Source organism: Thalassophryne amazonica, chromosome 2, assembly GCF_902500255.1.
Source record: "Thalassophryne amazonica chromosome 2, fThaAma1.1, whole genome shotgun sequence".
Classification (NCBI taxonomy): Eukaryota; Metazoa; Chordata; class Actinopteri; order Batrachoidiformes; family Batrachoididae; genus Thalassophryne; species Thalassophryne amazonica.
Window position 1 is genome coordinate 147,520,527 of NC_047104.1, and position 23,591 is coordinate 147,544,117.

The 23,591-nt window shown below is 42.6% G+C and overlaps 1 protein-coding gene across 1 annotated transcript in view; it reads left to right on the forward strand.

The window, feature by feature from the left end:
* Positions 1–23,591, forward strand: part of LOC117532310 (USP6 N-terminal-like protein) — a 75,078-nt gene that overhangs the window by 14,482 nt on the left and 37,005 nt on the right. The window contains exons 3-6 of the mRNA XM_034195634.1: positions 16,335–16,420; positions 16,548–16,587; positions 20,527–20,607; positions 22,157–22,264. Coding sequence (XP_034051525.1) covers positions 16,335–16,420; positions 16,548–16,587; positions 20,527–20,607; positions 22,157–22,264 — 315 coding nt within the window. The remainder of the gene's footprint in view (positions 1–16,334; positions 16,421–16,547; positions 16,588–20,526; positions 20,608–22,156; positions 22,265–23,591) is intronic.

A 23,591-nucleotide genomic window follows, 5' to 3' on the forward strand; every position in this document is an offset into this window, starting at 1 on the left:
CCGGGTCTGAAAGGGAGCCGACTTCCCCACGCTCCACTGCCAGGGCTCTCCATGTGACAACAACTCCCCCTGCTGACGTTGCTATGGAAACGAGCAGGGCCAAAAAACGATCAGATCAGAGACAAAGGAGGCTGATCCGTGGAGAGTGTTTTCTCTGCAGCTCTACTGAGCACACACAGAGAGAATGCCCCAAACAATCAAAACAGCAGCACTCGTCCTTAGAGACTGGGCTAAGGGTGGGTCACAATACCCACACGGGGAGACCCCGTAAATCTGCACGAATCCCAGTCACGATCCTGAGTGAGGATTTAACCCTTCACGCTCCAGCACTGGTGGACACGGGGTCGGAGGGAAATCTGCTGGATAGCAGATGGGCAAAGGAGGTTGGGCTCCCTCTAGTGGCCTTACCGTCACCATTGTCGGTGCGGGCACTAGATGGCACCCTTCTTCCACTAATCACACACCAGACTCAGCCAGTGACATTGGTGGTGTCTGGGAATCACAGGGAGGAGATTGTGTTTTATGTAACACCTTCTACCTCCCGAGTGATTTTGGGTTTTCCATGGGTGTTAAAACACAATCCCCGGATTGATTGGCTGTCTGGGGTTGTGGTTCAGTGGAGCGAAACCTGCCACCAGGAGTGTTTAGGATCCTCGGTTCCACCCGGTGTGACAGCTAAGGAGGAGGTTTTAGTCCCCCCCAATCTGGCGGCGGTGCCAGCCGAGTACCACGACCTTGCTGACGTCTTCAGCAAGGATCTGGCACTCACGCTGCCTCCGCACCGTCCGTACGATTGTGCCATTGATTTGATACCGGGCGCTGAGTACCCGTCCAGCAGGCTGTACAACCTCTCACGTCCGGAACGCGAATCAATGGAGACCTACATCCGGGACTCGTTAGCTGCCGGGTTGATCCGGAACTCCACCTCCCCGATGGGTGCTGGTTTCTTTTTTGTGGGCAAGAAGGACGGCGGACTCCGTCCATGCATTGATTACAGAGGGCTGAACGAGATCACGGTTCGCAACCGATACCCGTTACCTCTGTTGGATTCAGTGTTCACGCCCCTGCATGGAGCCCCAATTTTTATAAAATTGGATCTTAGGAATGCTTATCACCTGGTTCGGATCCGGGAGGGAGACGAGTGGAAGACGGCATTTAACACCCCGTTAGGTCACTTTGAGTACCTGGTCATGCCGTTCGGCCTCACCAGTGCGCCCGCGACGTTCCAAGCATTGGTTAATGATGTCTTGCGGGACTTCCTGCATCGGTTTGTCTTCGTATATCTAGACGATATACTCATCTTTTCTCCGGATCCTGAGACCCATGTTAAGCATGTACGTCAGGTCCTACAGCGGTTGTTGGAGAACCGGCTGTTTGTGAAGGGCGAGAAGTGTGAGTTCCACCGCACTTCTTTGTCCTTCTTGGGGTTCATAATCTCCTCCAACTCCGTCGCCCCTGATCCGGCCAAGGTTGCGGCGGTGAGAGATTGGCCCCAACCAACGAACCGTAGGAAACTACAACAGTTCCTCGGTTTTGCAAATTTCTACCGGAGGTTCATCAAGGGCTACAGTCAGGTAGTTAGCCCCCTGACAGCCCTGACCTCCACAAAAGTCCCCTTCACCTGGTCGGATCGGTGCGAAGCCGCGTTTAGGGAGTTGAAACGCCGGTTCTCGACTGCACCGGTTCTGGTGCAGCCCGATCCCAAGCGCCAGTTTGTTGTTGAAGTGGATGCCTCTGACTCAGGGATAGGAGCCGTGTTATCCCAGAGCGGGGAGTCCGACAAGGTTCTCCACCCATGTGCCTACTTTTCCCGCAGGTTGACCCCAGCTGAACGGAACTATGACGTCGGCAATCGGGAACTTCTTGCGGTGAAGGAGGCTCTTGAAGAGTGGAGACACCTGTTGGAGGGAGCATCGGTACCATTTACAGTTTTCACGGACCATCGGAACCTGGAGTACATCCGGACCGCGAAGCGTCTCAACCCCAGGCAAGCCCGCTGGTCGCTGTTCTTCGGGCGTTTTGACTTCCCGATCACCTACCGCCCGGGACAAAGAACCAACGATCTGATGCCCTGTCCCGGGTGCACGAAGAGGAGGTCAAGATCGAGCTGTCAGACCCCACTGAAACCATCATCCCCGAGTCCACTGTCGTGGCCGCCCTTACCTGGGACGTGGAGAAGACCGTCCGGGAGGCCCTGACACGGAGCCCGGACCCGGGGACCGGTCCGAAGAACAAACTGTACGTCCCACCAGAGGCCAGGGCTGCGGTCCTTGACTTCTGTCACGGTTCCAAGCTCTCCTGTCACCCAGGGGTGCGAAGAACCGTGGCAGTGATCCGGCAGCGATTCTGGTGGGCGTCTATGGAAGCCGACGTCCGGGAGTATGTCCAGGCCTGCACCACCTGCGCCAGGGGCAAAGCTGACCATCACAAGGCCCAAGGCCTCCTCCAGCCTCTGCCAGTGCCTCGTCGCCCCTGGTCTCATATCGGCCTGGACTTTGTCACGGGCCTCCCACCGTCCCAGGGAAACACCACCATCCTAACGATAGTGGACTGGTTCTCCAAGGCGGCCCACTTCGTGGCCCTCCTGAAGCTCCCGCCGGCCCAGGAGATTGCAGACCACCTGGTCCACCACGTCGTGCGTCTGCATGGGATTCCATCAGACATTGTGTCGGATCGTGGTCCTCAGTTCTCCTCCCAGGTCTGGCGGAGTTTCTGTAGGGAACTGGGGGCCACCGTCAGTCTCTCGTCTGGGTACCACCCCCAGACGAATGGGCAGGCAGAGCGGACAAACCAGGAACTGGAGCAGGCCCTCCGTTGCGTGACCTCCACGCACCCGACGGCCTGGAGTGACCATCTGGCCTGGATCGAGTACGCTCATAACAGCCAAGTCTCGTCTGCCACCGGCCTCTCCCCATTTGAAGTGTGTTTGGGGTACCAGCCCCCATTGTTCCCGCTAGTGGAGGGAGAGGTCGGGGTGCCCTCGGTCCAGGCCCATCTGAGAAGGTGCCGTCGGGTGTGGTGTACCGCCCGCTCTGCCCTGCTCAAAGCCCGGACGAGGGCCAAGAACCATGCAGACCGCCGGCGTGCCCCGGCCCCTGTGTACCAGCCTGGGCAGGAGGTTTGGCTTTCCACAAAGGACATTCCCCTGCAAGTGGAATCCCAAAAGTTGAAGGACAGATACATCAGACCTTTCCCCATCCTCAAGGTCCTCAGTCCAGCTGCAGTGAAGCTGAAGCTACCAGCTTCACTGCGGATCCACCCAGTTTTCCATGTGTCCCACATCAAACCTCACCACGTGTCACCCCTCTGTACCCCCGGACCGGCGCCGCCTCCTGCCCGGATCATCGACGGGGAGCCGGCTTGGACCGTGCGCCGGCTCCTGGACGTCCGTCGGAAGGGCCGGGGGTTCCAGTATTTGGTGGACTGGGAGGGGTATGGACCCGAAGAACGCTCCTGGGTGAAGAGGAGCTTCATCCTGGACCCGGCCCTCCTGGCCGACTTCTACCGGCGGCACCCTGACAAGCCTGGTCGGGCGCCAGGAGGCGCCCGTTGAGGGGGGGGGGGGGTCCTGTTGTGTGGGCCGCTAAAGAGGAGGTACTGCTGGCCCACCACCACAAGATGGCGCCCTGCTTGAAGTGCGGGCTTCAAGCACGAGAGGGCGTCGGCTTTGCTGGAGGTGACAGCTGTCAACAATCAACACAAGCTGTCACCCATCATCACCACTACAAAGACCGGACTGCAACTCCACCTCCTCGCCGAGAAATCAACTACCATTCAGGTAATTTCTCTGCTGCCTGACACTGTGTGTGTTTAACCTGAACTTCTATTTGCAGCCGTTTTCCTGGAGTGTTTCCTTATCTGGAGGATTGGCGTTTGGTGTGACATCGACGGCTTCGCCTCACACCCCAACTCAGATAAGTGGTTGACCAGGAGCTGCACGAGTGTGTGTGATTGGAGGTGGAGGTTTTCCCTCCTTTACTTATGACAGACTGTGGATTACTGAGTGTGCGAACTCACACTCATCTGGACTGTCTTTGTTCTCTGCCAGCAGTACCGGGTCTGACTGCTGAAGACAGCGGCCACCTGGGGCGCAGGGCTTGGCGGCTCCGGTGTTCTTCAGCTCCGTTGGTGGTGGAAGCTGTGTGGGGATCCAGCTCTTCTCTCTCCAGGCGTCTTCTATCGTTGAGCCTGCCCACACGTCACCTGGTGTATGATTGACAGTCACCATATTGTTATTGTCTGTACGTTGTTGTGCGATTCACAACATTAAATTGTTACTTTTTGGCTTATCCATTGTCCGTTCATTAACGCCCCCTGTTGTGGGTCCGTGTCACGTCACTTTCACAACACATGATACAGTATAATCATAAAATACCATACATTGATATAAAAAAATTATATGGTCATAGTTTTTTCATTGTTTACAGCCATTCCAAACTGCTGTTACTGACAAAATCACAAATTACATGGCTAAGATTTCTGTTTTACACACTTTGGCCGTCAGGTGATATTGTGTGCATGCGAAGCCTCGAGAAATGAATCCTTTTGTAAACCAATTTACTGGGAAGCTTCAGTGCTTTATGAAGCTTCATCTCACCATCACTACAGGGACCAGACAGGAGAAGAACATGTCAAGTTTATTTATCGTGGAACAAGATGAGTCCAGAATGTGAAACACAGCAAATCCAAAACTGATGAACAGTCCACATGAACAGGAACAAGGAGGGAGTTTGCAGCAGCACCAGTACAGCGGGAGACAAGCACACGCAGATCTAGCAACTGCTAACATGAGCAGAACAGCAGTAACCCAACAAACTGAGGGCAGAACAGTGACAAACTTAAATAGTGACCTGTAATGAGAAGACGAGTGACAGGTGTTCTGATTGTGATGAGACACACCTGTGAAAGAACACCAGGTGACAGAGACACACCTGCAAACACACACAGGGACCAATAGAAACAGATTGAAACCTCAAACTACAAAGAACCCTGAGGTGAATAGCATCTAAAAGAAAACTATAATGAATTCCAAACTAAACTCAAGGGAACTCAAGAAAGACTAAAGTATGACATTCAGGAAGACACAACAACTAATACAGGACATAAGACCTGGGCAGGGGACAGACCACCACACTGCCAGAAGCTTGTTGTTTGCTACCGCAAGAGTGTGGTCAAAAGTGAGACCTACCAGTTGCCATTCATACATTTACTCATTTGGCAGACAGCTTTAGCAAAAGGTAGTTACATGTGTGGAACAAGCAATCAAGCCCAAGTAAGACATTTGAATGAGTGCAAGGTACTAAATACTTCATCTAATCAAAGAGGAAGACAAGTGCAGGCATTTATAAGAGAGCGAGGCATGTTAACTTATTAGAGGTTGAGGAGAGGAGGTGCTCTCAGAAGAAATGGGTTTTCAAGAGATTCTTAAAGATAGAGAGGGTTGCCTTCTTCTGATAATGACTGGTAGCTCGTTCCACCATCGTGGCGTTATGACTCAGAGTAGTTATCCATCCATCCATCCATTTTCTTCTGCTTCATCCGAGGTCAGGTCGCGGGGGCAGCAGCTCAAGCAAAGCTGCCCAGACCTCCCGATCCACACACACTTCCCCCAGCTCCTCCGGGGGAACCCCGAGGTGTTCCCAAGCCAGCTGCGAGATGCAGTCCCTCCAGCATGTCCTGGGTCTTCCTCGGGGCCTCCTCCCAATGGGACATGCCTGGAACACTTCTCCAGTGAGGTGTCCAGGGGGCATCCGAAAAAGATGCCCGAGCCACCTCAGCTGGCTCCTTTTGACGTGGAGGAGCAGCGGCTTGACTCCCCAAAATGATATAATCTCAACTGATTTTTACTGTTCAGATTTTAAAATCACACTTGTCATGAAGAACTTTAAAACATATGTGCTCACATTTAAAATGATTATATAGATACATAGTTTGAATATGTTTCTTGTTAAAATAGTTGGTAAAACATCTCTTATTTACCTTGTAAATAGATTTTGATTGACCTATTTATTGTTTTACACTGGTTTACAGAAATAAAAGGTGAGTTTGGTATTCCTTGCATTGCTGTTTGCTGACAGCAGTACGTGTCTATGCTTGTTTCTTCATAGCACATGACATCATGTGGGTAGACTGATCAGCAACTAAAATCCTGGTACCTGAGATGTCCCAAAATTTTCCAGTGACACCAACATATTTTCAATTCTCTGGGCCAGTACAGTGCAATGATGAGTAGTGTAAAACACTGTAGTAAGGCCCAACAACAGCAACCCTGCTGTAGAATCTTCACCCATGGCAAGCATAACCTCAGCATTTCAGTGAGTGCAGTTTCTTTGTAATTTTGTCCTGAACACAGACTGTTGCAATTCAAACATCTTGTTCAGCAAGCGCATCCGGAAAGTATTCACAGCGCTTCATTTTTTGCATATATTGTTATGTAATGGCCTTATTCTAAGATGGAGTATATTAATTTTTTTCCCCTGCAAAATTCTCCTCACAACACCCCATAATGACATGAAGAAGTTATTTTATTTTTGTAATATAAAAAAATAAAAGTCAAAAGTGAATGTACAAATCATTGTTTTTTGTTTTGTTTTTTCCTTTTTCTTTTTTCATCCCAACTTTTTCTGATTTGGGTCTGTACAATAAACATATAATTTTGTTATAGTTTGCTGTTGATTATTTGGCCAACCAATACATAGATGGATTTGCAGTTTTTCTAACAATGTGTAGAGTAACATTAAATGTGTAATGTGAGATCCACTATAGCACCTCCCAGTCTAGTGTATAGAGATCTGTGATTCATACAGTCTGGAGGCTTCAGACATAAAAATCTTAAACCTTCAAATCTAAAATTTTCCCATGTGAATTTGATCTCTTTCTTTAGCTGGCTGCAAACGTAGGTGATGGGAGTATTTTTAGTTCTCTCACTTTCATAAAGATGACATCACTCAGTTTCTGCAGGGCTGCCGGAGTGCAGACTCAAACAGAACACAGCCATGTCATTTCTCTGTGCACATTCTTTCTGTAAGCAAGCTGTTGATTGTCTGCTTTCCAGACAAGCAGCCGACCACACTGTGGTGTTGATATTGTAAGTGAAAAGCCCCTCTGGTGGGACGGAAGAGGATTAACTCCTTTTCCGTTGTGTCAACATTGGAACCAGACTGCTGCTTAAATGGATTTTCCTTGATGAAAAAAAAAGAAAAAAAAAATCACTCTTAAATTTTGTGGTGGTTAAGGCAGATTCTGAATGCATGTTTTAAGTCAGACATTTGTACTGTGGAATGTAAGATTACACACAATATTTAAAACGATGGTGCTTGACTCAAGAGCATTGCAGTGCATGCAGTTAGATTTTAGTGTGCACCTTTGCCATGGTTAGAAATCTTAGTGTGCCTATATATACCCAGTTTCATGACACTGTGATGAAATGTGCCACGAAAATGTGACACCCCCAAAAAAAGCATATATATATATATATATATATATATATATATATACGAGGTCTCTTAGATAATAAACCGACCCTTTTATTTTTTTTTTTAACTATATGGATTTGAATGACATGCGATTACACCAATCATGCTTGAACCCTCGTGCGCATACGTGAGTTTTTTCACGCGTGTCGGTGACGTCATTTCCCTGTGGGCAGGCCTTGAGTGAGATGTGGTCCCGCCCTCTCGGCTGAATTCCTTTGTTTCACACGCTGCTCCAGACGGCGCGCGTTGCTTTATCAAAATTTTTTCTGGACCTGTGAGGAATATCCGAGTGGACACTATTCAAGAAATTAAGCTGGTTTTCTGTGAAAAGTTTAACGGCTGATGAGAGATTATGGGGTGTTTCTGTCGGTGTAAGGACTTCCCACGGAGCGAGACGTCCTGCAGCGCTTCCAGGCGCTGTCGTCGGCCTGTTTCGAGCTGAAACCATCCTAATTTAAGGCTTAATTCACCCAGGACATCGTGAGAGAACAGAGAAGATTCAGAAGAGGCCGGCATGAGGAATTTATGCGGACATTCCACTGTTTAAGGACATTTTTTTAATGAAAGACGTACGCGCAAATTCGCCGAGTCGTTTCCGTGACGACTCGGCAAATCTGTGTGCGCCGCGACAGGAAAAACACCTCCATGTTGAAAACCATTTGTAGAATTCAGGCGGCTTTTAATGGCTTTCAACAAGTGAGTAACTGAGAAATTGTTTAACAGCTTGGGCATGTTCCAACTTGCCCGTTAAGATTTCCAACGGAGGTGTTTTCCTGCCGCGACCCCCCGCGGTCGGGTCCAGCCCGACATGCGACTCTGCCCGCACGTTCTTTCATTACAAAATGACCGTTAACAATGGAATGTCCGAATAAACTCCTCATGCCGACTTCTTCTGAAAGTTCTCTGTTCTCTGACGACTTACTGCGTCAACAGAACCTGAAATGTGTAAGTTTTCAACTTGAAACGGCGAGACGCTGCCGCCTCGAAGCGCAGATCGCCATCAGGCGCCGTGGACCGTCCTTAAAGCGACACTACCAGACCAAAATCTCTCATCAGCCGTTAAAATTTTTACCGAAAACCAGCTGAATTTATTGAATGGTGTCCACTCAGTTGTGCCTTACAGTTTTGAAAAAATTTTTATCAAACAAAGCAACAGTCTCTGAGCCATTCCTAAACAATGAAAAAAATCGACGAGCGGGTGGACGACTCCTCACTCAAAGACTGCCCACAGGCGAATTACGTAACCGACAGGCGTGAAAAAACTCTCGCATGCCCACGAGGGTTCAAGCATGTCTGATGTAATCACACGTGATTCAAATCCATATGGTTTTTGAAAAAATAATAAGGTCGGATACTTTTCTAATAGACCTCGTATATATATATATAAAATGTGTGTGAGTTTCAATTTAGAGTTTGCTGTCAAGACAAATACCGAGATACTTGTAGCTTTCAACAAAATCAATCTAAGAGCCCTCTAAGGAAGACATTTCAGTATATTGTGGAGATGCTTGGGTCTGTTCAGTTTATACATGGACACGCATGTTGTAATGGGTACACTTTGGACTTGTTAACTTGTGGTGTTGTCATTTGAATATCAGCATGTTCTCTCTTAGTTCTGCTGTTTCCAATCACTCATTCATTGGGTTGAAAGCATCTTTATGCTGTCTGATAAATATTGAGGTTTTTATCTCATAAATTTGTGAATCTGATTCCACTGACTAACTGGAAACAGTACTAAATTACTGATATTCTGGAGTCACTGTTTGAAAAGGACTGCATGGTGGATGGTTTGGCAGGTGGCCTGAATGCAACTCTAACTTTAAAAGGTTGTTGTGGCTACCATGTTGGATTTCCAAAATTGGTGACCTACCAAACTAACTTTTCATTTTCTTGATCTCTGGTTATTTGTGGGTCAGTGTTGTGGTACAAAGGTAACAGATAACAGTACTGTTCTTGGTTTAAGGGTTCAATGCTTTTATTGCAAATTTCATCAAGAATTGAATAATATTTAAAAAAAATTAGACAGTTACAAATATGTGGATATGATTAGTAAGGAAAAGACACCCACATGGATCAGGTTCCTATGTCCCATAAATCATTGATGTCAGTTGCATGCAATTAAAATCCAAAATGGCAGCAGAAAATATTACTGTTCATCAGCTTCAGTAATTTCTAATTAGTATCTTTGGATCCTTGCCCTACATAATTCTTATTCTATATTCTTATTCGTCACTTCAATCATGAAGTTAACCAGAAGTCCAGAAAGCGAAACGTTAGTTAGAAGGTGACCAATTTTAGAAGTCCAACATGGCGGCCATAACAACCTCTGATTGGAAATATATTCTTGGTTTTACATTCTTTATTTCAGAAACTTTCTAAAAATGTATCATTTTCCAAATCTCTAAAAAAGTTTAAGGAACCTAGGAACCATTACATAGGGCTGGTAGTTTTAAGTTTACCAAAATTGTGAATGATGCCAAAATTACTACTTCTATCTTCAGTGCACTACCAACTAAATTGGTTTGTGATTTTCAGCAATTATTAGGGCTCATTTTCTTTAATGTTATTAACCTGTGACGTACAACTGTCACTGCAATTAAACATCTTCTTCTGAAAAATCACAATGATCCTGCATTATTACCTAAGTAAGTTGCTTTGGCTGCTCCCTTGTTTTCACTCGGGGTCACCACTGCAGATCCAAGATGCCCTTCCTAATGCAATTCCACATTGCATGGAGAAATGTGGCAGGGGTGGGGTTTGAACTGGGAATCTTCTGCACTGTAACTAAGTGCACTAACCATGTGGCCACCACCCCTATCCTGCATTATTAGGTAATTAAACTAATTGCTTCAGTCCTGCTGCTGTTGGATCTTAGTGCAGCTTTTGATACAGTTGATCTTATGTATTGCTAGATACACTTTTTTTTTTTTTTATTTGTTTTCAGGTTGTTGTTTGGTTGGGATTGTACTTGTCCAACCAATTGCAGTATACTTTGCTTACCAACACCCAGTGGTGGGCACACTTCCAATAATCCAATAACAGATAATTATCAAAGAATGTTTTAATTATCGGATTATCTTTTTAAATAACTTTGAAAACCATTATCGGACTAATTATCTTCCGATAAATTGTCGACCGATAACGTAGGCAGGCAAACATTTTTAAAATCAGTTGAGACCTACCTGTTAAAAGTTTCCTAAGAGATCAATCAATCAATCAATTTTTTTTATATAGTGCCAAATCACAACAAACAGTTGCCCCAAGGCGCTTTATCTTGTAAGGCAAGGCCATACAATAATTATGTAAAACCCCAACGGTCAAAACGACCCCCTGTGAGCAAGCACTTGGCTACAGTGGGAAGGAAAAACTCCCTTTTAACAGGAAGAAACCTCCAGCAGAACCAGGCTCAGGGAGGGGCAGTCTTCTGCTGGGACTGGTTGGGGCTGAGGGAGAGAACCAGGAAAAAGACATGCTGTGGAGGGGAGCAGAGATCGATCACTAATGATTAAATGCAGAGTGGTGCATACAGAGCAAAAAGAGAAAGAAACAGTGCATCATGGGAACCCCCCAGCAGTCTACGTCTATAGCAGCATAACTAAGGGATGGTTCAGGGTCACCTGATCCAGCCCTAACTATAAGCTTTAGCAAAAAGGAAAGTTTTAAGCCTAATCTTAAAGTAGAGAGGGTGTCTGTCTCCCTGATCTGAATTGGGAGCTGGTTCCACAGGAGAGGAGCCTGAAAGCTGAAGGCTCTGCCTCCCATTCTACTCTTACAAACCCTAGGAACTACAACTAAGCCTGCAGTCTGAGAGCGAAGCGCTCTATTGGGGTGATATGGTACTACGAGGTCCCTAAGATAAGATGGGACCTGATTATTCAAAACCTTATAAGTAAGAAGAAGAATTTTAAATTCTATTCGAGAATTAACAGGAAGCCAATGAAGAGAGGCCAATATGGGTGAGATATGCTCTCTCCTTCTAGTCCCCGTCAGTACTCTAGCTGCAGCATTTTGAATTAACTGAAGGCTTTTTAGGGAACTTTTAGGACAACCTGATAATAATGAATTACAATAGTCCAGCCTAGAGGAAATAAATGCATGAATTAGTTTTTCAGCATCACTCTGAGACAAGACCTTTCTGATTTTAGAGATATTGCGTAAATGCAAAAAAGCAGTCCTACATATTTGTTTAATATGCGCTTTGAATGACATATCCTGATCAAAAATGACTCCAAGATTTCTCACAGTATTACTAGAGGTCAGGGTAATGCCATCCAGAGTAAGGATCTGGTTAGACACCATGTTTCTAAGATTTGTGGGGCCAAGTACAATAACTTCAGTTTTATCTGAGTTTAAAAGCAGGAAATTAGAGGTCATCCATGTCTTTATGTCTGTAAGACAATCCTGCAGTTTAGCTAATTGGTGTGTGTCCTCTGGCTTCATGGATAGATAAAGCTGGGTATCATCTGCGTAACAATGAAAATTTACGCAATACCATCTAATAATACTACCTAAGGGAAGCATGTATAAAGTAAATAAAATTGGTCCTAGCACAGAACCTTGTGGAACTCCATAATTAACTTTAGTCTGTGAAGAAGATTCCCCATTTACATGAACAAATTGTAATCTATTAGACAAATATGATTCAAACCACCGCAGCGCAGTGCCTTTAATACCTATGGCATGCTCTAATCTCTGTAATAAAATTTTATGGTCAACAGTATCAAAAGCAGCACTGAGGTCTAACAGAACAAGCACAGAGATGAGTCCACTGTCCGAGGCCATAAGAAGATCATTTGTAACCTTCACTAATGCTGTTTCTGTACTATGATGAATTCTAAACCCTGACTGAAACTCTTCAAATAGACCATTCCTCTGCAGATGATCAGTTAGCTGTTTTACAACTACCCTTTCAAGAATTTTTGAGAGAAAAGGAAGGTTGGAGATTGGCCTATAATTAGCTAAGATAGCTGGGTAAAGTGATGGCTTTTTAAGTAATGGTTTAATTACTGCCACCTTAAAAGCCTGTGGTACATAGCCAACTAACAAAGATAGATTGATCATATTTAAGATCGAAGCATTAAATAATGGTAGGGCTTCCTTGAGCAGCCTGGTAGGAATGGGGTCTAATAGACATGTTGATGGTTTGGATGAAGTAACTAATGAAAATAACTCAGACAGAACAATCGGAGAGAAAGAGTCTAACCAAATACCAGCATCACTGAAAGCAGCCAAAGATAACGATACGTCTTTGGGATGGTTATGAGTAATTTTTTCTCTAATAGTTAAAATTTTGTTAGCAAAGAAAGTCATGAAGTCATTACTAGTTAAAGTTAATGGAATACTCAGCTCAATAGAGCTCTGACTCTTTGTCAGCCTGGCTACAGTGCTGAAAAGAAACCTGGGGTTGTTCTTATTTTCTTCAATTAGTGATGAGTAGAAAGATGTCCTACCTTTACGGAGGGCTTTTTTTATAGAGCAACAGACTCTTTTTCCAGGCTAAGTGAAGATCTTCTAAATTAGTGAGACGCCATTTCCTCTCCAACTTACGGGTTATCTGCTTTAAGCTATGAGTTTGTGAGTTATACCACGGAGTCAGGCACTTCTGATTTAAAGCTCTCTTTTTCAGAGGAGCTACAGCATCCAAAGTTGTCTTCAATGAGGATGTAAAACTATTGACGAGATACTCTATCTCACTTACAGAGTTTAGGTAGCTACTCTGCACTGTGTTGGTATATGGCATTAGAGAACATAAAGAAGGAATCATATCCTTAAACCTAGTTACAGCGCTTTCTGAAAGACTTCTAGTGTAATGAAACTTATTCCCCACTGCTGGGTAGTCCATCAGAGTAAATGTAAATGTTATTAAGAAATGATCAGACAGAAGGGAGTTTTCAGGGAATACTGTTAAGTCTTCTATTTCCATACCATAAGTCAGAACAAGATCTAAGATATGATTAAAGTGGTGGGTGGACTCATTTACTTTTTGAGCAAAGCCAATAGAGTCTAATAATAGATTAAATGCAGTGTTGAGGCTGTCATTCTCAGCATCTGTGTGGATGTTAAAATCGCCCACTATAATTATCTTATCTGAGCTAAGCACTAAGTCAGACAAAAGGTCTGAAAATTCACAGAGAAACTCACAGTAACGACCAGGTGGACGATAGATAATAACAAATAAAACTGGTTTTTGGGACTTCCAATTTGGATGGACAAGACTAAGAGTCAAGCTTTCAAATGAATTAAAGCTCTGTCTGGGTTTTTGATTAATTAATAAGCTGGAATGGAAGATTGCTGCTAATCCTCCGCCCCGGCCCGTGCTACGAGCATTCTGACAGTTAGTGTGACTCGGGGGTGTTGACTCATTTAAACTAACATATTCATCCTGCTGTAACCAGGTTTCTGTAAGGCAGAATAAATCAATATGTTGATCAATTATTATATCATTTACCAACAGGGACTTAGAAGAGAGAGACCTAATGTTTAATAGACCACATTTAACTGTTTTAGTCTGTGGTGCAGTTGAAGGTGCTATATTATTTTTTCTTTTTGAATTTTTATGCTTAAATAGATTTTTGCTGGTTATTGGTAGTCTGGGAGCAGGCACCGTCTCTACGGGGATGGGGTAATGAGGGGATGGTAGGGGGAGAGAAGCTGCAGAGAGGTGTGTAAGACTACAACTCTGCTTCCTGGTCCCAACCCTGGATAGTCACGGTTTGGAGGATTTAAGAAAATTGGCCAGATTTCTAGAAATGAGAGCTGCTCCATCCAAAGTGGGATGGATGCCGTCTCTCCTAACAAGACCAGGTTTTCCCCAGAAGCTTTGCCAATTATCTATGAAGCCCACCTCATTTTTTGGACACCACTCAGACAGCCAGCAATTCAAGGAGAACATGCGGCTAAACATGTCACTCCCGGTCCGATTGGGGAGGGGCCCAGAGAAAACTACAGAGTCCGACATTGTTTTATTGATGTATAGTTCTATCCTCTGCAAACAGAAGAGAGCTGCTTTCAGGAGAAACCACTCTATCCTCTGCAGGCAAAGGAGAAGTGGTCACAAAAAAACCCCAAAAATATCATTTTCTTTAATACCATACTGATACACTGCCAGTATCACCCAAGTCATCCAGAGGCATACATTTTTAACTTATGGGTCAAATTTTAACAAAACTAATTTTGGACAAGTTATTTAAAATTACTGTCATGTCTGAAGTTTTATAAAGTGAAAATATCAGATATGTTTTAGTTTTAAAGTAATGTGCTAATTTTTAAGGTTTTGTGAGCACATGCTGTGCCCAGCAGTGTATTATGGGTAGGATAGCGTAATCTCAGTATGTTCACGTCAACACAAATGCATTTCAGACACTCTGTTCAGGCTCCACGGACAACAGCATTAAACTCTAGTGCCTAAAACTCTTGTGAATATATATTATCTGGGTTTATAGGTTTACATAATGAATGACTGAACCAATCAGTGTTTAGCAGAGGCACTTTTACCCAGAATCCTTTGCAATCTGTCTGTGTTTGTTACAAAACCTCAGAATTAGTGCATTATTCAACATTAAATGATATATGTTATATTTTAACTTTGTACAAATGACAGAATTGACATTAATGGAGTTATTCTATCAGTATTCACACAAAACCATAAGTCAGTATGACTTTATTTTTCAAGACCTCCGCCTGACCGGAGCATTGTGATTGGTAGAGAGCTGGCTTTGTGGCTGCTCTCAGGATGCTTGTGTAGCTTGTGTAGCTTGTGTAGCTCCAGCAGGGGCAGCATGTTCAAACATAGAAGTACTGGCTTATTGTTTGGGTCTTTTGTCGCTTTTGATGCTTCCAAAAGCGATCATGGTGTTAAAACTCAAATTCAGCTTGTTAGTAGTTGCAAATGTACTAGAGATGATACTGGAAGTTATCGTTATCTGTAACTTCTGATACATTTTTGGGTGGTTTATTGGTTTATCTTTATCAAAGATAACTTTTCCGTTATCTGATTATCTGTTATCGAAGTTAATTTTTGGTTATTTGTGCCCACCACTGCCAACACCTGCATTATAAAATATGGGCTAGATCAAGATTCTATTCTTGGTCCTTTGTGGTTTTCCTTTTATATAGCACCTCTTGGACAGATACTGCCAACTATGAAATTACTTTTCAGTGGTATGCTGATGACTCTCAATTTTACATGCCCATAAAAGTAAATAATCTCTCTCAACTAAAGACCTTGGGCTGGTGCATGACTTCAGTTAAGAGGTGGGTGTCATGTCATTTCCTGCTTCAGAATTCTGAAAAGAGTGAGGTAATGATCATTGGTCCTGTGAGAAACAGACATTTTAATGATCAGTTAACATTTACCACGAGATGTTTGTGTTGGGATGATGTTTCATTGAACTCTGTGTTTTGATACATATATTGAAAGGGTTCCCAAGAATGCTTCTTTACATCTGTCTTACATCATGAAAATTAGGCATATTCTGTTCTGGCCACTTTTATTTATTTGAGAATTGATTGCTGTTGCATTTTCTGGCTTGTCAGATACGCATTGTAGATGACTTCAGTTGGTTCAGAATCTTAACCAGTTTGAAGGAATTTGTCCACAATAGAAGATGACTAATCAAAAAGTTTAACACAAGAAAAAAAATAGTTTTAAAAGACATTTTTACCGATAATGTATTGGACGTACATTAATAAGTAGCAGTAAAGTTAATCCATTATAAAGGATGAAAAGTTTAAACCATGTATTAAATTTTACTGTATCTACAAAATTCAGGCTTATAATTAATACAATATGCTTGTTTTGTGTGCTTACATGTTCCTGCTTGATATTTCTGAAAACAATGATGCCATTTGTGTCTCCAGGGTAGGCAGGACGGTGTGGAAATTGATCCCTGGGAAGATGCTGACTATAGCATCTACAAAGTCATCAATCGTTTTGGCTTCATGCAGTGAGTCCGTCCTTAGTTTCTCTGCAAACAGGACTGTAATGTACCGCAAACAATAGTTTTCTGCCTGTTGTGTGGCAGTCACTGTCAATGTATTCCTAATAGTGTTTGTCTTTCTCTCTCTTCTCAGTGAAGATGAGCTGCCAGCTCCAACTATGCACGAAGAGAAGGTGAGAATGCCAAACAATTGCAATTATGTAAAAGCTCTTGATTTAAAAAAAAAAAAATAAAATCCTGTCATATCTCAAACCCACAAATGGTGTTGTGCCAAAATGATCTCTGTACAAAATTATTTTGCTGAGCTAAACACTCTTTCTTAATTCCATGATGGAGGAAAAAGTACAAGCTTATTTCACTTTTAAAGGTCCTTTTTACTCATTGTCATCAAACACTGCTGAATTTATGGACCCATCTCATCTGGATTACTGTAAATGGGGGATTTTCAAGGTGCGATAGAGCAGTGCCTATGCGCATGCATGATGATGTCACAATTCTGTCCGGTTAGGAAGATGAGGTTTCGTTCAACAACAAGAACTGTCAAGAAACATTCTCGTCGCTGTTTGGAGTTTTTGTGGAGGTAGGAATAGCCTTTTGAATGCTTGAATAACGATGTCAGTTGCACAACGAAATCAAATAATAGTGAAAACATGTTCATTGCGCCCAAAATGTTGATATTTTGATCGTTAAACTTTCCTTGCAACAAATGTAAAGCCCCGGACACATGGCACTAACGCAGGACACAAAAGCCAAACCGGAACAAGCAATCTGGACTTACGTTGACTCTCAGAGACATCGTTTAACCGGCGTCCAGCTTTGATTGGTCAGCTGCTCTGTGAGGCGTCATAACAACCGATCGGTTAGCCAGGAACGAAGATTGACCAGTATATCGAGAGCTTCACCTTTGGGCTCAGCTCCCTTTTCATCACAACAGTACAGTAGAGCAAATGCAACACCGCCCCTGCTGTGCAGATTCTCTGGCCAATGCCACTCCTTTGTCTCCTTTGTTCCCTCACTCCTGAACAAGACCCGGAGGCACTTGAACTCCTTCACTTGGGGCAAGACCGCATTCACTACCCGGAGTAGGCAGTCCATCAGTTTCCTGCTGACAACCATGGCCTCAGATTTAGAGGTGCTGATCCTCATCCCAGCTGCTTCACACTCGGCTGTGAACCAATCCAGTGAGTGTTGGAGGTCACCGGCTGATGAAGCCAACAGGACCACATCATCTGCAAAAAGCAGTGATGAGAACCTGAGCCCACCAAACTGGAAACCCTCCTCCCCCCGACTACGCCTCAATATCCTGTCCATGAATATCACAAACAGGATTGGTAATGAGGCGCAACCCTGGCGGAGGCCAACCCCCACTGGAAACAAGTGTGACTTACTGCCGAGCACCTGAACACAGCTCTCCCTTTGTGAGTACAGAGATTGGATGGCCCTGAGAAGGGGCCCCCACACTCCATACTCCCGCAGCACCTCCCACAGTATCTCCACGGGGACCTGATCATATGCCTTCTCCAAGTCCACAAAACACATGTATGTAGATTGGATGGGCATCCTTCCAGACACCCTCCAGGATCCTTGTGAGAGTGAGGAGCTGGTCAGTTGTTCCATGACCAGGACGGAATCCGCATTGTTTATCTTCAGTCAGAGTTTTAACTATTCTTGTTTTTTGTTTTTTTGTTTTTTTTTAGTCATTAATGATGTATGCTGTGCAATGATTCCACCCTGGCAAAAACAAAAAATCAACAACAAAAAAAGGTCAAAGACATCATTAAAAGCCCAAAATTACCATGTGTCTCCTTTGTGGTGATTCTGTGCACGTGTTTGTGCACTGATGAGTCTGTACTTCCATTCATGCAGGAATTTTGCGTGTGAACAACCTTCATATATGGCAGCCTTTCGGGTCATGGTGATAAAGCACTCTCTTAAAGGGGGGTGATGTCACTTTTCCCTCTGATGCTTTCAACTCCTGCATCAACTCCTTAGTTGTGATCCTGCACTTCTGCTGGACCTTCAGATTGAAATTTACTTAATTACCTCTGCCAACAAAATTAGAGGAAGATATGTTTTAGCCCGTTTGTTTGTTTGTTTGTTTGCTTGGTAACACCCTGCAGCCCACAATATTTCATATATCATTATGAATTATTTTTACTGAAGATTCATATCCTGATAGGCAAGAACTGATTCAATTTTCAAGGTCATAGGTCAAAGGTCAAAGTCAGGAAAAATCTTGTAAAACTGAAAAAATCCCTATCTTTAACATTGAACAAATTTTCAAAAATCCATAACTATGTCGAGAATGATCAAATTTCTTTCATATTTGATAGGGTTATGTAGAATAGTATCCTTTATCAACTGACAAAGTTTGATCCGAATCTGAGCCACATTACAAATTGTGTGGCCATTTAAATTTAACATTGAAAATGTCATTTAATGTATATTTTACATTATGTCTTAATCAATATTACCCCAATTACTCTCATATTTGAAAGTGAGGTGCAGACTCACACTATCACCTGACAAAGGTTGATCCGGATCTGAGCCGGATGGTGGATTTTGTGGACGTTTGAATTTACATTTTGCATTATATCTCAGTCTCATTTTTCTGTTATGGATTTACCTACACCACCAAAATTGGATGAAGGTTCCAATTTTATGCCTGTTTTGTCTTCCAGTTATTAGTCAGAAACTAAGTGCCAGAAAGCACTGACAAATTGTGCATAGTAGATACAACTGATGTTCTGTGAAAATGATCTCAAAAAGAATTAAGAAACCAAAAAAGTTGAAAAAAGAAAACCTGACAATACCACAAAAAACTTCATGCGCCTGACATTTCATCACATCTAATTTAGCTTATGAAAAGCCACTTCTAATAGGACTTTGACCTTGAAACTTTTTTACAAGGTAAAATTTTGTAGAATTGGAAACTAGTGTCAGTGGAGGTTTGCGCTCTTTGAGCGCGGCACTCTATTTTATGGGTGTTAATCTGGGTCTCCTACCTCTGTGATTTATAATCTTTATGGTTCCAAGCATCTCTCTTTTTTTTTTTGTATAACCGAGTGTACAGTTGTTCGTGGTGGCAGGAATCTCTCCAAGATGGCTCCTAAGGACAAACTGAACATGTGGAGTGGAGAGACTACAAATTGTGCTTCAGAAGCCTTGTCTTAATCTTTAGATCTTTTTTTCCTCCTCTTAAATGCCAAATGCAGCCTTAAATACAGCCTAAAATTCCCTAGTTAACCCCAAATTATGCAAGTTAGTCATTTAGAAGCTTCTGAAAGTACTTCCATCAATTTCTATAATCTTCTGGAGTCTTTTTGTGGAATCGTCCATCCATCCTACTTAAAGAGGCATTACTCCAGGTGTATGTAAAGTGGGTCGCTCCTGAAAATCTGACATAATGAAGAAAAGTGTAAGCTGCAACTTTTACTTTTAAATAATTGTATATTGGAATTAAGTAGACATCCTATGTGTTTTAAATTCAGATTTGTTGCTAAAATGGAATATGTGTAGTTGGGACAAACTTAGTTTTAAATATTTCAGGCACGGTGTATGTAAACTTATATCTGTAAGGGTACAACCCCAATTCCAACTTCATTGGAATTGGGGTTGGAATTGGGACGTGGTGTAAAATGTAAATTAAAAACAGAATACAATGATTTGCAAATCCTCTTCAACCTATATTCAACTAAATACACCACAAAGACAAGATATTTAATGTTCAATCTGATAGACTTTTTTATTTTTGTACAAATATTTATACCCAATCGTGACACTCACCTGTTTCCAATTAGGTGTTTTTTGAGCATTCATCAACTTTCCCAGTCTTTTGTTGCCCCGTCCCAACTTTTTTGAAATGTGTTGCAGGCATCCATTTCAAAATAAGCAAATATTTGCACAAAAACAATAAAGTTTATCAGTTTGAACATTAAATATCTTGTCTTTGTGGTGTATTCAATTGAATATAGGTTGAAGAGGATTTGCAAATCATTGTATTCTGTTTTTATTTGCATTTTACACAACGTCCCAACTTCATTGGAATTGGGGTTGTATATGTTGTGCTGTCTGGGTTTCTTGTAGTTTGCTAGCTTCTGTTTCTTTCACAGAGGAAGCAGCTGGAGCTTGAGAGAGTGGAGAAATGGCTGAAGATGGTAAAGAAGTGGGATAAATACAAAAACAGTGTCAAGGTAAGTAATAACCCGTACATACAGACACTATTTCACATAAAACACATTTTTTATTTGATCAAAAATCAAAATTTCTCACATTTCAGTTTGACCGTCTTCCAACTATACCTCAGAGAATGTAGAATGTTTTGTAGGTGAAGGGTGGTCACACCATCCATCCATCCACTCATTCATTCATTTTCTATACCAGCTTACTCCATTTAAGAGTCATGGGAGGGGCTGGAGCCTATGCCAGCCTATCACGCCCTATCCCAGCAGTCACAGGACGTGAGGTGGGGTACAACCTGGACAGGACGCCAGTCTATAGGGTGATCACACCAAATCATTTCACTTAGTCTTTTCTGTTTTTGTACTTTGTATTTTGACTGGACCATTACTGTAAACATCAAATCACAATACCATGGTGCAGTATGTGCCGTGGATCATATCTATAATGTGTGAACACAAACCAAGAAGTGTATGCAGAGATTGTAAATGTTTGTGACATCATAAGGCAAAACTCTTCAAGAATTTAAAGAAAAAATGATGCAACATTTCTAAGTACATTTAAACCCCAACCATGGACTATTTTTCCTTGCAGTTTATTTTGTTTTATTTTGGAAATCTGAATATGGGGTGGAGCAGTTCGGTGGTTAGGGTTGCTGCCTCACAGCAAGAAGGTCCTGGGATTGCTTTCTGTGCTGGTCCTTTCTGTGTGGAGTTTGGATGTTCTTCCCGTGTTTGTGTGGGTTCCCACTGGGTTCTCTGGCTTCCTCCAGCTTCCAAAGGCATGCAGGTTTGGTGAGTTGGAAACTTGGAAACTTTAAATTGAATATGAGTGTGAATGTGTTTGTCTAATATATATATATATATATATATATATATATATATATATATATATATATATATATAATAGACTGGCTTCTTGTCCAGGGTGTACCCCGCCTTTTGCCCAATGGCTGCTGGGATAGACTCCTTCTTCCCTTAATTGTAATAAGCAGGTATAGAAAATGAATGAATGGGTTGATCACATAATTTCTTTCCATTGTCTTACTCACTTGGGGGGGGGGGGGTGTAAAAAGAAACAAACAATAAAATAAAAAAATTTAACATACTGTTTTCCACACCTACAGTTCCAACCAAAATATTTTGCACTTTGGTACAAAAATCCTGATTTAATTTTATTTTTTAATTAATTAATTAATTTTACTTTTTATAATTTCTAAACTTTGTGACCAAATAGTCTGGTGTTCCAACTGCATTGATGACGATGATCACAAAAATCTTGGGTCCTGATTACAGCTGACTGGTCATAATGTTTCAAGTCATTTCTCTTCAAGTGGGTTCTGAAAAATAACAAGAACTGGATTCAGCTTTAGCAGTTATTTGACCACAATGTGGTCTAATTTGTGTTGGGAAAGGAGGCATTTTAACATGAAAAAATTGATCTTTGTGAATTTTTCTGTGGGCGAATGGTAGGTGTTTAAATTTTCCAATGACTCATACCTCACAGCTTCCGCCCTGTAAGTTTTCTGGATCTGCTCACACAGTTTGTATGTTTTCCTGACAGATGGTGAAACGAGTGTACAAGAGCATTCCTCTGCAGCTCAGAGGCCAAGCCTGGGCTCTCATGCTGGATGTACAGGCCATTAAGAATGAAAATGAAGGAAAATACGAGGTACAGACACACGATTCAGCCCGCTGCACATTTTACAAAAACATTGAAATGGGAGTCAAAGCCAGCTCAGCTTTGAGGATCACACACATTACAAGGAATAGTGAACATTTGTGTTGTTGGTAATTTGAACGTGGATACGAGTCTGAGAACCCAATTTGGTTTCTAAACTGTTTCCAAACTGTGTCACCCACACAGGCACACCAGCCTACTTAAAGTACTTTATTCCAGTGGTGGGCACACCTAACCGAAAAGTTAGTTTTGATAACCATTAAACCGCTAACTGAAAAGTTATCTTTTCTATCACTAAACCGATAAACCGCAAAAAAATAATTAGTGGAAGTTACCGCTAACATTTCGTAATGACTCGGTACACTGTCGGCTACGTGTAAATTCAAAGGCGATCACAAACACAAAAGGAACACACGAAAAATAAATAAATAAAAAAAATAAAACCCAAACACTTTATCAAAAGCAGTAAATCGCAGTATTAGAAGTCACAGTTTATCTCTATATTATATGTTTATAAACCATTAACTGGAGCTACTGTTCACCCGTATTGTGTTCACAATGCATGAAAAATAAATAAATAAAAATAATGACTTTTGAACTGCTTACAGACCATTTTTGTCCATAGTGTAACTTCTTGTCTTCTTACCAGCGCTTGTGTGCTTTGACCTGTGAACCGGAAGTATTAGCTAGCTCTCTGCATTCATAAACAGGAGCTAATATGTATGATTTTAGGGTTTACAAACGTTTTTGACTGTTAAATGTACTCACTTTACCAGTAAAAAAAAAAAAAAATTAGCGGACTGAAAGTTAGTGGAACTAAATTTAGCGGAAGCTGATGGTTTTCAAAGTTAGCTGAAAAGCTAATCCGCTAACGAAAATGTTAGCTTAGCTAATTAGCGGTTAGCAGATTCACAGAACTGTGCCCAACACTGCTTGATCCTCAGCGGCAGCACTGTTGGGGAATGAAACAATGTACGAGGTCTGTCAATAAAGTAACGGTCCTTTTTACTTTTTTCAAAAACTATATGGATTTCATTCATATTTTTTTACGTCAGACATCAATCAATCAATCAACTTTTTTTTATATAGCGCCAAATCACAACAAACAGTTGCCCCAAGGCGCTTTATATTGTAAGGCAAGGCCATACAATAATTATGAAAAACCCCAACGGTCAAAACGACCCCCTGTGAGCAAGCACTTGGCTACAGTGGGAAGGAAAAACTCCCTTTTAACAGGAAGAAACCTCCAGCAGAACCAGGCTCAGGGAGGGGCAGTCTTCTGCTTCTGCATGTCTATCTCGGCTTTCAATGCTTACCA